Raw genomic sequence first — 16,486 nt, forward strand, 5'->3', positions numbered from 1 at the left:
CAGTTTAGTTCGTACATGTTAATATCAATATTTTCATGCTTGGGATTGATGGGGATAAGTTTAGATCGAATTTTGTGTAAATAACAACCTGTGCAGAGTTTCTGCAGTTTATCGGTCGACTGATCAGTCGACCGACGGGAAAATTTTCAGTCATCAGTCGACTGATCAGTCGACTGACGGGCTGATTGTGTTTTCTCAGCTTCTCAGTCGACTGATCAGTCGACTGGTGAGCTGAGGCTGTGCTGCCTGATCCTTATCGGTCGACATATGAGTCGACTGACATCATCAGTCGACACATCAGTCGACTGATGAGGTGTTTTACAGATTCTTGATCTGTTTGTGTTGCTTTTTGGGGTCGCCTCGATAACCTAACCCTAGTTTACCATGTTAATGATTTATCTGTACATGTGGGTCGATTTTTGACACAAGTTTAGACATGTACACCGAGATGCGGGCGATTTTAGATTATGTATATCTGTCCGCACATACTTTTCACGGTTACACAGTCCTCGTGTTGGACTATAATCCATAGAAGTCCTCGTGTTGGACTATAATCCATTTCAGTCCTCGTGTTGGACATTTGCCACTTATTCCATGTGTTTGGAAACCACAGTATCTAGATCCTGTATCGGACATATTTCTTAACCCTGTATATGACTTTCTCCCATGAGTTTATGACATGACACTTATGTAGATTACAACATGGCATATATGTAAGTAATAACATGATGCTCATGTAAGCTGTGACATGGCACTGTATTTATGCTCTGAGGTTAGTTGTATTTCTTTATTTATTGTTTTCTGTACTAGAACCTTAGGTTTAGTGTTTAGGGATTTACAATTTGAGATACAAGGTATATACATGAGGGTTTCCTTGTTTGGATTATTTCGCTCGACGTACCTATGCTCGTGTTGTAAATTTCTAAATACTAAAATCCTCTTTAGTAAGATCAATGATTTTAGATCTATTATGTATTATCTATATTTTCTTATACAACGAGCCCTGTCCCATTGGGGTTGGTTGTGATGTTACTCGCTAGTGCTTTGACGCTCGTTGTCCATCCCCCTTTCAGGTAACGAGCCAGGAGTCCGGAGAGTTGCAGGTTAATGGCGACACACTTTAGTGTTCAGCTGTCTATTTTAGCTATGTTTATTCCTCAAATTTCGAAATAAAAATATATGTATCTTCTGTTTTATTTCCTAGGAATTTTGGAAGCATGTTTATGTAATACGGTCTAAGCTCGAAATTTGCTCCATTTGCTTCGGGGAGCCTTATGCAAGATGGAATTGCCTTTCTGGTAGGGTAACACATATCCTGGAGAACAAGTTGATTTGCTATTTCTTGGATTGGTTCAACACGGATTAAACGATGAGAATTATCGCTAACCCAAGTTTGCATACACCAAAACAAATATTTTTTTAAGAAAAGAAAGAAAATTAGTTTTTTTATGAGAAGAAAAGAAAATTCTTAACTAAAACAAATCAAAGCAATCACTTTTCAATCACTCTAATTCTAGGGTTTAGCCTAACTCAACTAGACCAGCTCCTAACCAAAAACTCCTACAGTGAAAAGATTAAAGTTTTACCCAGGTAGTTAGCCAGGTAAGAATAGTACTAGAGGGAAGTTTTACCCAGGTAGTTAGCCAGGTAAGAATAGTACTAGAGGGTGATCAGAGATCAATTAAGTACCTTGTTCCTTGCGGAGCGCTTTACGCAACCCCGAAACATTGTCTTAGACACCAACTAATCTGAGAAAACTTAAACCGGTTCACTTAAGGATTTCTTATTCCTTATTGAGCTCGAATCCTTAGGGGCCAACGTCTAATGAGTTTTAGAAGACTTGGGTTTGTGAAGTGAGGAATTAGTGATTTGTGGGCTAAGGAAAGGGTGATGAAATCCCTTACCTTATCTTGATTAGGGGTTTTGCCCTTAAGAATGTTTTAAGTGTGTGCCAAATCAAGTGCTACAATCACTTTGGTGAATTCCTATAAACTATATGAAATGCAACCCTAGAAATTAAAAGCGACTAAAAAGGATGATAAAAAGAAAATCTTTATATTTTTTAATTATGGTCAATAATAATAAAATGTGAGAAGAGAGCTATTGTTTGAATTTATTATCTTGTTAGTTAATGTCGAAGTGAAAGGTAAATTTTATTATGGTCAACAAAAATAAAATCTTTTTTTTAAATCCTAATTATCTCTAATTGTGAAGCTAACTAAAAAGGGTAGAATTAAAAACGCTAGAAAGAAGACTTACTCGGAAGCAATTCTCCAAGTTCTTCTTGATCTTCAATTCAAGATTTTCAAGCTCCAAGCGGTTCCTTCACAAGAAAACACACAAGTTAAAGAACCAAAATAATAAAATCCTATTTTAGCACCTTCCCTGGCAATGGCGCCAAAAACTTGATGCGGCATAATTATGTAATAAAATTGCAAGTGCACAATTGATCAAGTTATAGTATAAAAAGTTATCGATCCCACGAGGAAGGTGATTTTAAGAGATTATTAGAATTGGTTCTTATATTTTGTGCGTGACAAAAACAAGATTAAAGAATAAGTGTGATTGTGATGAGTGATTTTTGTGAATATATGCAAGTACAATAAATTGAATTTTAGAGAAAAGAAATAAGAATCAAAGAATAAATAAAATCACAAGGCAAGAAAGAAGAATGAAAGAAATAAAATCAAGAATGAAAAGAAAATTCAAGAAAGTCAAGATGGATGATTCAATTTAAGATATGAGAAATCTAGAATTTAATCCACTAGCTAACTCAAATATAAAATACAAACTATTCTGTTTTTTATCATATTTCAACTTAGATTTATTAAGCATAGACTATCAAACCATTTAAGAAAAGTATAACCTATCAAACTATCATCTAAGTTAAAATTACTATTCATAATAAGAATAATAACAAGATAGTAATCCTAGAATTCATAAGCATAACCTATCAAACCATTTAAGATAAGTATAGATTATCAAATTCTTCTTCTACCGATTAGTTCTCTAGTTGATTATCTTAAACATGAATATTTTAAGTGTAAGAGAATAATTTGCATAATATAAAGGAAATTAGACTAGCATCATACAATTCTAATATTCCTACAAGAATTAATTTCACATCTCAAGAAATAAAAACAAGAAGAAAAAAACTAATTACAAAAATAAAAAGAAAAAAATCTGACTATGAACAAGAAATAAATCTAACTACAAATAATTAAAATCTAAACTACAAAATAAATTACAAAAATTAAATGCAAGAAAATAAATCTACTCTACAAATTAAAGTGCAAAAAAAATAAAAAGATAAGAAAATAAATCTACACTACAAGCATGAATGTAAATCTAACTAATAAGCAATAATAAAGAAATTACTAAAAAGAAATAAAAGAGGAAAATAAAAGAAATGTAAACCTTCAAATTGCTTTTCATCTCCATCCTCATCATTCAACAAAGAGGAGAAAAGACAAATTTAAAGTGGAGAAAAATTATTATTATTAATTACAACAAAAGTTATAATTTTTGGAAGGCCTTCTTAATTAAGAGTAGTCCTCCTCTCCAAATGGAGTTATAAAATTTTTCACACCTCTAACCCCTCACGCTCTACCCCTATTTATAGTAAACATCAGTGAATGAGAGCCCTTGGATTCAAATCTTATCCAAAACCAACTTATAGTAAACATCAGTGAATGAGAGCCCTTGGATTCAAATCTTATCCAAAACCAACAAATTTCAGCCTTAGATCTGTAACAGAATGCCGATGGTATCGGATTCAAATCTTATCCAAAACCAACAAATTTCAGCCTTAGATCTGTAACAGAATGCCGATGGTATCGATGCCGGCATCGATAGGGGTATCGATGCTGGCATCGATGTCAATCTGTCTCTAGTTGTTGTCCGCAAATTCTTTCTTCCATTGTCTTGTGGGCTTGGTTTTTTGGCTTTTGCTTGGACTTTGGGCTTTGGGCTTTGACATTTTCTCTTGATTTTCCACTGGGCTTTGATTTATTTATTCATTAAATATTTGAAAGAATTCATTTGGCTTCATGAGCTTCATTTCTTTATTAAATCAAGGGCTTGTTGTTAAGAGATGACAGTTTTGAGATTTATTCTTCATTAACCTGCAATTAAAGAAAAAAAAACAATTATTAGTGGTATATTTATTCATATAAAATAGATAATGAGGGTATAAAATTGCAATAAAATATGATTATCAGGAGACCCTTTAGAGCAAGTATATGACCAAGAGTGTGAAAAATCGCTTGCATTTGAAGAGGAGGCTTTATCGCTTCCAATTGAAGAAGGTGACCTCCATTGGTGATCACATGAACCACTACACGAATCTTCTTGTGAATTTAGTGAATGTGGATGTTATGATAGAGGATGAGGATAAAATTTTGTTATTGTTGAGTTCCTTGCCAGATGAGGAATATGAGACATTTGTTCTTACCCTAATTAATGGGAAGACGTCCCTTTCGTATAGTGAGGTCACCGCTACACTTGTGAATTATCAGCTTTGAAAGAAAGATAATGAATCTACAAGTGATACAATAGCAGAGGCATTGATCGCAAGAGGAAAGAATCCAAACCGAAAGAATAGGAAGTCACAGTCTAGAGTAGGGCATCTTACAATTGGCAAAGATCAGTGTGCTTAGTATAAAGAGACTGGTCATTGGAAGAAAGATTGTCCAAAGCTCAGTGATTGGATGAAGAATAAGCAGAAGGGAAAAGGGAAGCAATCATCATTAGAAGTGAACATCATTATATCGGATGGTAATCTTTCTGAGTCATCTGTTTATTCGCTTTCTATTAGTCCCATAGGTTACTATTCAGAGGAATCAGAGTGGATGTTAGATAGTGGTATGACCTATCATGTGTGCCCTAGAAGGGAATGGTTCGTCAGTTTTGAGAAGCTGAAGAGTAGTCTGGTGTACATGGGTGACAACCGTGCATGTCAGATCCTTGGGATAGGAAGAATTTGCATCAAGATGTATGACAGGACAGTTAGAGAGTTACATGGTGTGAGATATGTTCTTTCTTTAAGGAAGAACTTGATCTCGATTGGAGCTTTGGTTGGAGAGGGTTTTAGAGTTTGTATCGAGGACATGATTCTCGAGATTGTGGAAGACTCTCATATTTTGATGAAAGGCGTTAGGAAGAATAACCTGTACTATTGATTAGGAATATGGTGACAGGTGGAGAGCTGACGATTTCTATTGATTCGACTAGACTGCGACATTTGAGGCTTGGTCATTCCAGTATTGATTTAGAAAAAGGTTCATCGTCCTGCAATTTGAAGTCCAGTGAATATTTTGATGTGAGCAAGAAGACCGAGGTGAATTTTGGCACCTCTATTCACAGCACTAAGGGTCTTTTCGATGGAGTTCACGTGGGCATTTGAAGGCCGTCCAAGGAGGCATTATTGGGAGGTAATAGAAGTTTGGTTTCCTTTGTTGGTGAATATTCTAGGCATGCTTGGGTTGCAACAAAATCTCGATTGGATAAAGTCCTAGTAGTCTCCAACAGATTGAAGAAGCGTGAGATTAGCAGAAAGGTGAAGTTACTTCATTTTGATTTTGGTGGGAGGTACAAGAGGGACCTGTTTCTGCATTTGAGTCGAGCTCACGGCATTTTGAGATACTTCGGTGGAAAGAAAATCTTGGGACAACGAGATGAGATGGTAGATTTGGTGAGATGTTCCTTGCTGGAGGAGGACCAATGTTTGATGTCGAGCATTGATTCTGGTGTTAAGCCTTCAACATATTTGGGTCATCTTGGTCATAAGTTGTTGACTGCTACGATTGGATGTAAAACTCCATTAGATGTTTGGACTGGTAGTGTCACTTCGGTTGAGGTTTCGATGAGGGGGCTAATTGACTCTCAACAGATGAAGAGTTTTGGACAGACCATAGATGTATCGCAACGGATGGAGGGTGATACTACTCCACATTAGGTGGAGATTACTCCATATACTCTAGATCATACTGCATCGTTTGGGATTCCAGCTGAGGTGACATAGTTAGGGGATCATTTGGATTTTGGTGCAGATGATGAGTTGGTTGATTCGAATGCAGGTGGTGGATATGATTTGAATACGGCCATTGGTTCACCTCAGGTGGAGGTGTTTGATTTGTTTCACTTTGGGGCCATTTGGAGAGCTATCAGCCGCATATTTATTGGTGAAGAGTTGAGAACTTTTCTATTTGATTGAGGGACTTTGGAGGTTATTTGGGAACTATGTGAAGGCTTGATTCCTTGGGCAAGAGGATACGTAGGCATTCATTTATCATGCAGCCGATTTGATGGGTAGATACCAACGTTTGGAGAGTGTTCACGTTCTCATTTGGGTCTCGACTTGTTGTGGATTGAGTCCGTTGTTGTGATTTCGTTTCACTTCGTACTGGACGTAAAAAGTGGGACATTTGGTTTGGTTGGTGTCGGCTCAGTTTTGGCAACACAGCTACGAAGTTCAGATTTTTTGAAGCAAGGAATATTTTGGATGCTGCACGGTCGACCGCGAGTGGCGCTACGGTCGACCGCGAACGTGCACAGCACAGGAAAAGTCTCTGGACTTTTCGCGGTGGACCGCAAGTGGCGCGGCGGTTGAACGATAAAACCTTGTAGTGTTTTTTGGTTTCGGTCGTTGGATCCGGTCGACCGCGAGTCAGGTCTGGGCCTGCTTCGGTTTCCTACACTGTTTCGGTTTCCTGTTTTATATAAATAGGAACATAATTTGTTTAGGATTTATTGGATCATATTGATCACTTTTGGGGTAGCTTGAAGGAGAGTTTTGAGCACAGAAAAGAGAGTTCTTTTCTGAGCAAATTGTTTGTGGGTTTTGTGAGAGATTTGACAGTTTTTTTGAGAGGTTAGTTTGATTGATCTTGTAATCTCTATTTTGTACTCTCTTTCTCTACAGTGAAAACCCCTCCCCTTCTTGTCCCGTGGACGTAGGCAATTTGCCGAACCACGTTAAACTTTGTGTTTGAGTTTGTGCCATAATTGTTTGATTTGAGTTGCCTTCTCTCTCGGTGCTTGGTTTGGTTTCTCGGTGACAACAAGTGGCTTCCGCGCACAACACGCAAGAAGAGTGATAATGTAAACACTATATTCTAATTTGAAATTATATGTTGAAAGTCTTATTATGTGATATTGAAATATTAGTGAATTACGTGAAAACTTTTACATATTTTCATGTTTAACTATTAAAATTTTTTGGCCAGGTCCGCCGTTATCTAAACATGCCCTCGGTTCATAGGCTCCAGATCTATCGATTGTCTACGATTAATACTAGTATATGCAAACATTTCACACTCAACGGCCGGCAGAAGCCAGACTCACATTATTCCGTAAGGACTACATTCCCTTCTCACCAACAAACCACTCCCCTCGACAACAAGCAACATACATTACAACCTCGACACAGCTCTTAAGCAAATACATCACTTATTCATCACAAACACTTCCCGTACGTAATTAGATAGAAATACTGTTAGGAATCCCCTTGCCGGTAATCCCACCCTCACTAGTCGGAAATAGCAAAGTATACGGCACATTCACCTGACCGTTCCTATTCCTCAAGCTCGGATCCTTATTCAACCTCTCAATCTTATTCGCAATCTCGCTAAGCCTTGCCCCGAACCTCTTGAACGCATCAATAGCCTTCTGATCGTTAGTCCACTCTGTCGAGTCCCTCGTCCCCAAATACACCTCATCAGAAGCATGAGTCGATAAAATCTCCATCAGTGATATGCCGATGATACTCTGAAGCTCAGTAGCAATCGTCTTGAGGAAAACCTTCTCCGGGTCTGTCTTCAGTTTATCATATTCAGTTGTGCCCTCAACGGGCATGAACCTGCGACTGATGGTAGGGCGATTTGGCACGTAGGCGGTGTAGGCGTACTGGCCAAAGTTGACTGCAGCGTGCAAAGCGGATGCGATCCAAATGATGATGGTACATGAGTGAGTTAAGTCGTCGAGGGTTTGCATTTTGGGCCACCAGGGTCGGTCTTTTAAGTCTCCGTGGCCAACTTCACGGACTTCTTTCCACCAAGCTTGGAGCTCTGCATCGGACTGGATTATATCGTCAGTTGGGTAGTAGATGGAGCAGTAGTCTTTCACCCATGACTCGATTGCCGACCAGATTTCAAGTCCGTCGGTTGCGTAGGGGTAGTCGTTGATTAGGAGTCGGAGTTTGTTTGGGCTTGACGGGTCCTCTACTGCAACTCCTCTGAGATAGGAAAATTACATACATTCGTAATTAGGCTAGAGGGTGTTTGGGAATGCTTTCTTTTTTCAAGTTTTTAAAGTTATGCTAGCTTTTAGTGGATTTTGGCTTTTTTGATAACAATGCTATAAAAACTATTCGAGTAGAATAGTAATTTATTTAGCCAAACCTAGCTTTTTTAAAATGAGCTTATAAGTTAGTTTTTTAAAAGCTGCGGTATACCAGCTTTTTTAAGATAGGACTTATAAGCTAACTTATTAGGCATTTTACCAAACAGATAAATGAAAAAGTTTAACTTAAAAGCTAGTTTGACTAAAAAGCAAGCCTCTCCAAACACCCTCTAAATCAGTGCATCATTTGATTATGTCATTGCAACACATAAACACTAACCTAAACAGTCAAAATATAAATGCAAGCAAACTATTGTATCAATGTAATCATCAACTTTAAAAATCTTGCATTGTGCTTACTCTCTATGAATCTTCTGCAGAGAATTCTATAAGATTTTCCCCCTAAATCTTTATGCAGTTTAAAGTGCGGGAAAAAAAAACTATGTAGGACATTCTATAGAAAATCATTTAGGTAAATATGGGATCACACAATGCATGTCCTGTTACTTTTTTCTAAATCAATGTGAACAATATACAACAGCAGTAGAAATATATAACAAAAATTGTACGATCATCAATTTTCAAAATAAATGTCTGAATTCGTGTGATTTTTTTTATTCCTCTCCGTATGGTGAGTGCAAATTCAATGAACAGCTTATATGCAAGCAGGTCGTTTTGATGAATAAAGAGGTAGGAAGTTAGTAGTTTAGTCATTGCTTTATCTAGTACGTATGGATCAGAATGACCCACTTACATGTAGACTGTTCTAATACGATTTGTTTCCTATATTATAGTCTATAAAGGGACCTCATTTTTTTTCCCTATGTTAGAGTGTAAAAATATAACTCTCAATACTAAGTTTTCTTGCAGAGGTAGAGACTCTTAAGAGTATGTAAAAATAAATTAAAACGTGCATATACCTCTTGAGGAGATCAGTAGGGAGAGCTTGGTCAAGGAAATTCCAATCCTTGTAGATCACGGCAGACATTTCCATAGCAAATTTGTCTGGAAACACAATCGATTCCAGGATACCGCCAGCATTGATTAGGGCTTGGCGAGCAAAGGCATTGATGTTCATTGTGTCACGGTAGTGAGGGACCAAAAGCTTGTTGATGGGGTGAAGCACACTCAGGTGTCGGTTTGTTGCGAGGATGAATGGCTCAGTCACTGCATGTGTTCTAAGCCTGCGAGGGATTGAATCAATCTGACGAAGTTAGATCATATCAACCAGACATTTTGAGGGTTATATCTAAAGCTCCAAAAGTCACTAGATTTTGTGGGAGTTTCAAACTTTTTTGGGGATTACCCCGAAGCTTATACTACATTTAGAAATAGGGTTATTCATACCAGTGGCTGATGAGTTGATGAACACCGTAGTCATTAACCCCAACGTAGGCCTTCGCTAACTCCCAAATTGCACCCTCAACCCCAGACAACTCCGATGGCGTAAACACTTGGTTAACTGCACCCTTTTGCTCTCCATCAGGGTGTGGCAAGCTGAGCTCAATTGCTAATGGCTTCAGAGTTCCATCATCTTTCAAGAATAGAATTGTTCTTGTTGCATAGACTTTGTTAGAAGTTGTGTTGATTCTGTTTATGTACGGAATCAATGCGTCATGATGATCCAAGATGTAGAGCCTATCATCACTCATTGCCTATTACCAAATTATTATTAACGACGATTGATTAGTCCATATAAATTGGGATTAAAAATGATCCATTTGTTTGGTTATTTGAGCATATGAAGTATATAAAGTATGTGAGTCTACCTGTTGCACAGATAGGCCACCTAGGTTCTTTTCAACATCTGCTGCTGTTATCGAGCTGATTTGATTACCGTATTTGCTAGGATCAAGTCCGCTTGTTGGAGGAAATTCCTGCAATATTAAAATTCATTACTTAATATATTGATTTAAATAGGAATTTTCATAAGAAATTCTTGGACATATTTGGCATAGGTGCATGGATAGAAATTAAGGAAAAGAGTTAAATAAGCTGATCTGTCCAAAGGTATATAACTTTTAAATTTGATTGATTAAGATAGATTAACTCACTTTACTGCATGTCAAGAACTTTGTGTATGACAAGTTCAGAAAGGATGAGCTCTATCTCTAACCTTTCACCTATAGTATCTTGTTAAACTTATGAGAAATATAAAAACAAAGCCTTCTCTCATTCTTTCATCTAAACAAGGTTAATTAATGGTAACAATCTATGCTGGTTAGATTTACCTGTAGTCTACAGATGATATGAGGGTTGACACCAGCAAGCATTTCTCGTGCAAATTCTTCATCAGTCCTCCAAGCGTATTTATCATCTACAATTTGAAATAAAGAAAAAGATAAAAAAAGTTTTAATAATGATTAAAAAATGTATACATTATCGTATACAAAATGTCGAGAAGCAAGTACCTTGGATCAGTTGTGGTATGGGGTACTTCATAAAGCTCTGCCCATTCTGAGTGCTGACAACTGCCTTAATCATCTCAAAAGGGATGTTATCTTTGATCGTGTCAATAAGAGGAACACTAGGGATTGGCAAGCCACCCCTAAAGAGTCTGTGCACCTCTTCGAACGAGTCGAACTCATTGGGCGTCCCATTGAATATGGACTTCACTACCGGGATGAAGGAATTGGCTAGTGATTTGATGGAATATCCGAGAAAATCTGACATCTTCAGGTGGCCGAACCTCTCATCTCTTGGCACATAGATGTCGAGACTACAATAAAAAGTAATTTCGTTGAGATACAGTCTTAACAGAGTTTAGTTAGGCTACTATCAACAGTATCGAAGAATCAAATTCAAAACTTCAAAATTTCAAGTTAATTGCAACGCCGAAATTTAATCATTAATTAATGAAATTGTGAAGTTGACATTTGAAAATGGAAAATCACGATTGAAATAATTCAAGTTCTTGCTTCAAATGATCAAATATACAGCGGGTTGCATCAAGTTAAAATGATTTGCAACTTAAAGAGTCAAAATTTAAATCTGAATCAAAAGTTGTGGCATATAGGATACTATTGATTGCGACCTACCTCAACTAGATTAGCATGCATTTAACGAGCAAACAAAATAATTATCAAGGAATGGTGGAAATAAATTATCACTTTCTCTAGCACAATGAGCTGAAGGAAGAGCACTGATGACGAGGTCTATCTGTTACGATATGACTTAAAGAATGGACTTCATTAGTAGTCTACTATTTGATAGCTTATTTAAAAAATTAGTTATCACATCATGCTCATTATTTTCTTCCTGATTAATGTCTAAATCAAATCTAACCTGTTCTGGTGGGAGGACGTCCAGTCTTTCCCCTACGCGGATAGGGGTATTCTTCTGAGCCTCCAAGGACAGGCCTGACAATGCCGAAGTCAGGATTAGCAAGATCATTATAGTATGCATAGTTGTAGACTCGATCCCACTCTTGCAATTCTCGGTTGACATCATCACCCCTCAGATGACGGAGCTCCTCGTCTCTATATGGCTTCAACGGTGCTGGTGTTTTGTTAGGGAGGTACACCTGTAATAATATTTTGTCAATTGTCAAGTTAAGTTTTACATACGATCATTTCATTATTTTTGTAGGGAATGTTTTTTGTTTTTTGTTTCGCTATGGGCCTCATACATATTGAAAGCTTGATCCTCCCCCCTCCTAATCCCACCCTCCTTCCCCCTCATGATATACTAAGCAATAGGTTTTTTAATAGGGATTTTGCGTATAAACCCACAACTTTACTTTCATTTACCGAAAGGCCACCTAGTTCTTTATGTTCCCATGAACCCAATATATAAAGTTTGTTTACCTTTGAACCCAGAAATATAGAGTACATATTGTAGGCTATCTAAAAATTATTGCAGACAGTTGATCCCCATCAAACAGCGATAATGGAAGTTACAATTTAACGGCTTTTAGAAGGTTACAATTTAAAAACTTTCACGTAGATCGATGAATGTCATAATCTGACGACCTTCACAACAACGGATGAAAGCTTTAATTCAACAACATTCAGAATCAACATTGGGAGTTACAATCTGATGATTCTCATATTTTCAAGGAGCCAAGACGAAGATTACAGGATGACGATCTTTGTAACGATCTAGCAAAAGATACTACAAATTAACGATTTCTTCAAATTAAAACGTAGATATCTCTCAAACCGTAAAGAATTTGGCGAAATGGACGGAGCAAACCATACCCTGTGGGTTGGTTTGGTCGGCTCCGTCTCGTCGAGATAGTCAATTTTCATATATAATTCGTCCAATTCTGACTTACGGTTTAAAAGTTATGACATGTTCTTCGCAGCAAGTTATGTTCTGAAGTCCGTATGCAAGAGTGGACTTCGCCTGAACATTGGACTTCACCTGAAGCTCGCCAAGCTTACATGAGGCTCGCCTCTACGTTCTAGAGTCAAAACGACACAACCACTACATAATCTAGCTGCAAACACAGCTCAAATCCAATCGCAAACACAGCTCAAATCCAACCGCAAACACAGCTCAAACCTAACCACAAACACAGCTTAAATCTAGCTGCCAACGTAGCTTCCAAATGCCGCCAACGCAGCTTCTAGACGTTGCGTTCGAACGCAGAATTTGTGCCTAGCAACGCAGGACCTGCGTTTAACTCATTCAAATATGAGTTGAACGGTTTCGAAACCATCTTCTCTCCACGATTTGAAGAATTTCTCCCCACTTAGAAGCGGATTCAAGGGGTAGTTACACCCATTAATCTCCTATAAATAGCTGAAATTTCAGCTTAATTAGGGCCGGTCCTTTGGAGGGGAATTTCTGGAGAATTAAGATCGGCACAATATTTCTTGACAGAAGAAGGATCTCGGCAATCTTCAGACCCTCAGAGTTGTTCTTGGAGCTTTCATCAATCTTGACTTACAAACCGATTTCGGTTAAATCAATTAGCTCTTTCAAAGAGTTCTTTCAAAACTCGTTCTGAGTTCTCAAACTCATTAAGAGATTCAAATTTATCACACAAGTTCTCTACGACATCAAATCCAAAAAGATTCAACTGTGTTCCACTATGTAAAATGTTAGATCATCAACGAGAAGCAAACTCGACACGATTTTCGAGGGAAGCATCTCATCGATACAATGTTAAGTTAGACGGGATATACCCCTCAAAACTATCATCATCTTACTAGTGCGGCCAATCAGAATCAAATAATAAGATGTCGAGGACATAATACTAGTTTCTATGATATCAGGAGCGAAGTCACAAGAGCATCTCTAAGGGGCCGAAAAAATCCGACCCCTTAGCTTAATTAAGGGACTTCGGAGGGAAAGCTGCTCTAACGAGCTGGAAAAAACGCCCTTTCACCCAAAACCCCTCAACTCTACCCAAATTAAGGAGCCCCTAATATTGTATATTAATAGTTTTGTTAAATAAAATTAATATTAAAATAATATGAATTTAAATTTAAAATAATATTTAACTTTTAACATGATTTATATAAATTAATTACTTATTAAATTTTAATATGATTAATTAATTTAATAATTATATAAAGGTAATTTCTTAATTTAAATTAATTACTTAATTATTTTTAGTTATTAATATTTAATTATTTATTCATTTATAATAAACCATATATTTAATTAAATTCTAATTTATAATCTTAAAATACTAAATATAAATAATTAAAAGGTAGGGGAATCTTTAAGTGCAAACAATTGAAGGAGAACTTCCCCCTCTCTTATAAGTCCCCCTAGATTAAGGGAGATTGGAAGGATCCCTTGAAGATAGCTCTATTGTTGAAGATTTGGTGAGGTACCAGTATCTAGGATTCTTGTCGAGTTTAGCAGGATTTAAATTGCAAAGGTCATTAATGTAATCAGTCAATTCATGAAAGCCACCTTATAGAAGTTTGAACTTCTCCTTTAATTTATATTGTAATCAGTCAATTCATGATGCGACTAGCTCCTTTTGTTTATCCTTTAGATAATGTGATGTTATACCTATTCTTACTTATTAAATATAGATAGATGTCGTTTCAAAGCATAGACCATCTTATAGACTTTAGCTACCATCTAAATCGTTATCCACTTTATTTATGACAGCACATAGCGACTGTAATATATATAAAAATCCTTCATTATCACTAAAAACAACATATCACTATCACCTACGTAATAGAAACAACAAAAAAGACTTCCATCGAGTGTTATCTGATTTATAACCTTTTAAACTTGTTTATCTCTTCATCAAAGCCTAAAGGGGCTAATTGCGCGTAGGTCCCCAGTAGCATGGGTATTTCGAACTAACCATCTCAAATAGTTTAATCGTGACGCATAGACCGTCAGCTTAATTTTTTTGTGACTTTTTTTTACCCTAAGATTGACTCAATAGTTTCACTCCAGAGGCAATATTAGCGTAAATTTCACAAACGGTAGAAGAGTTAAAAAAAAAAATTGAAGTACTGGAGCATTTGCAACGATAAAACTTATAGGAGTAGTAAGCTAAGGAACAACAATACTCCAGGAGGTCTATCTGCAATCAACCCAAAACTTAAAATTAATTAAGAGATTTATATACTTACATCATTAGCAAAGAAGATTCGGTCATAAGTATACTTAGTGGTGTTGTAGACCCAAGAATTGCAGACGAAGTGGATGCGGCCTCTCCCGGGGAAATCTTCAAGCGTGATGCTCTTAAGATAGAACTGGTCGAGGTGATGGTTCTTGACAATGATGGCGCCTGGAATTCCTTGGCTTTCGTTGTGCTTGAATTTGATATCAAATGCAGATTCACCAGCAACAATTGAAGGCAGGTTCAGGATGCTTTGCTCCAAATAAGCTGGCTCCCCTACTACTCCTCTGTTGCCATTATCTACCACAAACAAGTAAAATTTTATTTACCGCCTCTTCTATTCTTGAATTTAAAAAATTAACTTCCAAAAATTCAACAACATTGTGCATGTGATGATTTAAAAAATTTCTCTTTATCATTTTGATAGATCTTAAATCCGCTTGGCTTTTTGGGAACTTCATCCAAATTTTAGCTATAGTAAGTTTCATATCAAAAATGAAAAAGAATCAATGGATTAGAGAACTCACTAGGATCACCAACATTAGAACTAACAAGCTGAAACGAGACAGATTGGCCTAAAAACTCAGCAACTTCATCAAGAATGGTGCCAGCAAAGTTAGTTAAGTCGAGCACATTTTTTTTCATCAACACCACCTTCCCCTTAACCTTTACATCCTTCCCTCCAATCAATCCCCCAACAATCCCTCCAACGGTCCCAATGATCATTTTTGCTAGCTCTCTCTCCCTAATAGCCAATGAAATGGAAGTGAAGAAGATGAGCGAGTTTGCTCTGAGATTGGGGGTTATTTATAGTACTTCTTGGTGCATAGTTTAATAATAAAGGACGGCTCAGTACGTCTTGAATGTGCACGCGAAACATGAGCATGAATTATTTAGAGACAGGATAACATTTATTAGGGTAGGTGATCTTGTTGCAGCAATTTTCATCAAGATGAAGTGTAGTGGATCAATTATTTGACTTGGGTAGTAGGCGCCGTATACATATCTTTCATAATTATTGGACTTGGGTAGTAGGCGCCGTATACATATCTTTCATCATTATGATTTTCTGTGTACTAGATAGAAAAATTTAATATATAACAGGATAATGCAGGATCAGAAAGCAAGGTTACAGTTAAGCACGTGATGGGGAAAAAAAAAAAGGAAAATAAAAGGATTGCTGGCAAGTCCCTAGTGAAGATGTTGAAGATTTTGTTTGATAAGGATCATGATTCATGACTTTAAAACTTTTTAATGAGGACACTAACATCGAAGGCCCACATCTTCACCATATCACAATATTCCAAATTAAATGCGGTGCGGATGAAGGTTTGAAAACAATATAGACTAGTTACCGCCGAGAGGTGAGGTCAAATGGTTAAGAGGATCAATATGTTCTCCCAGTAACTGGGTTTGAATTTCTTTTTTGCATTCAACATATTAACTCAAGCTAATAGAGATCTTCTACATCCTAAATTATAGAGATCCTCTGCATCCTAACGTGTGGTTGGGCTCGAACTCAGTAGCTTGAGAAGAGATCCTATACATATTAAATTATAGAGAATTTCTATAATTATATAGGTGGATGAATAAGTTTGGCTA

The 16,486-nt window shown here is 37.0% G+C and overlaps 1 protein-coding gene across 1 annotated transcript; it reads right to left on the reverse strand.

Moving 5' to 3' along the window:
• Positions 7,300 to 15,662, reverse strand: LOC109851469 (linoleate 9S-lipoxygenase 6-like). Its single transcript, XM_020421604.1, has 10 exons — positions 15,412 to 15,662; positions 14,895 to 15,184; positions 11,626 to 11,863; positions 11,484 to 11,499; positions 10,752 to 11,092; positions 10,572 to 10,657; positions 10,110 to 10,217; positions 9,688 to 9,995; positions 9,261 to 9,524; positions 7,300 to 8,233 (listed from the first exon to the last, which is right to left on the reverse strand). Exons 1-10 carry the CDS (start codon positions 15,608 to 15,610, stop codon positions 7,480 to 7,482), a joined length of 2,604 nt encoding a protein of 867 aa, XP_020277193.1. The 5' UTR covers positions 15,611 to 15,662; the 3' UTR covers positions 7,300 to 7,479.

This window comes from Asparagus officinalis, chromosome 8 (genome assembly GCF_001876935.1).
Source record: "Asparagus officinalis chromosome 8, Aspof.V1, whole genome shotgun sequence".
In the NCBI taxonomy this organism is placed as follows: Eukaryota; Viridiplantae; Streptophyta; class Magnoliopsida; order Asparagales; family Asparagaceae; genus Asparagus; species Asparagus officinalis.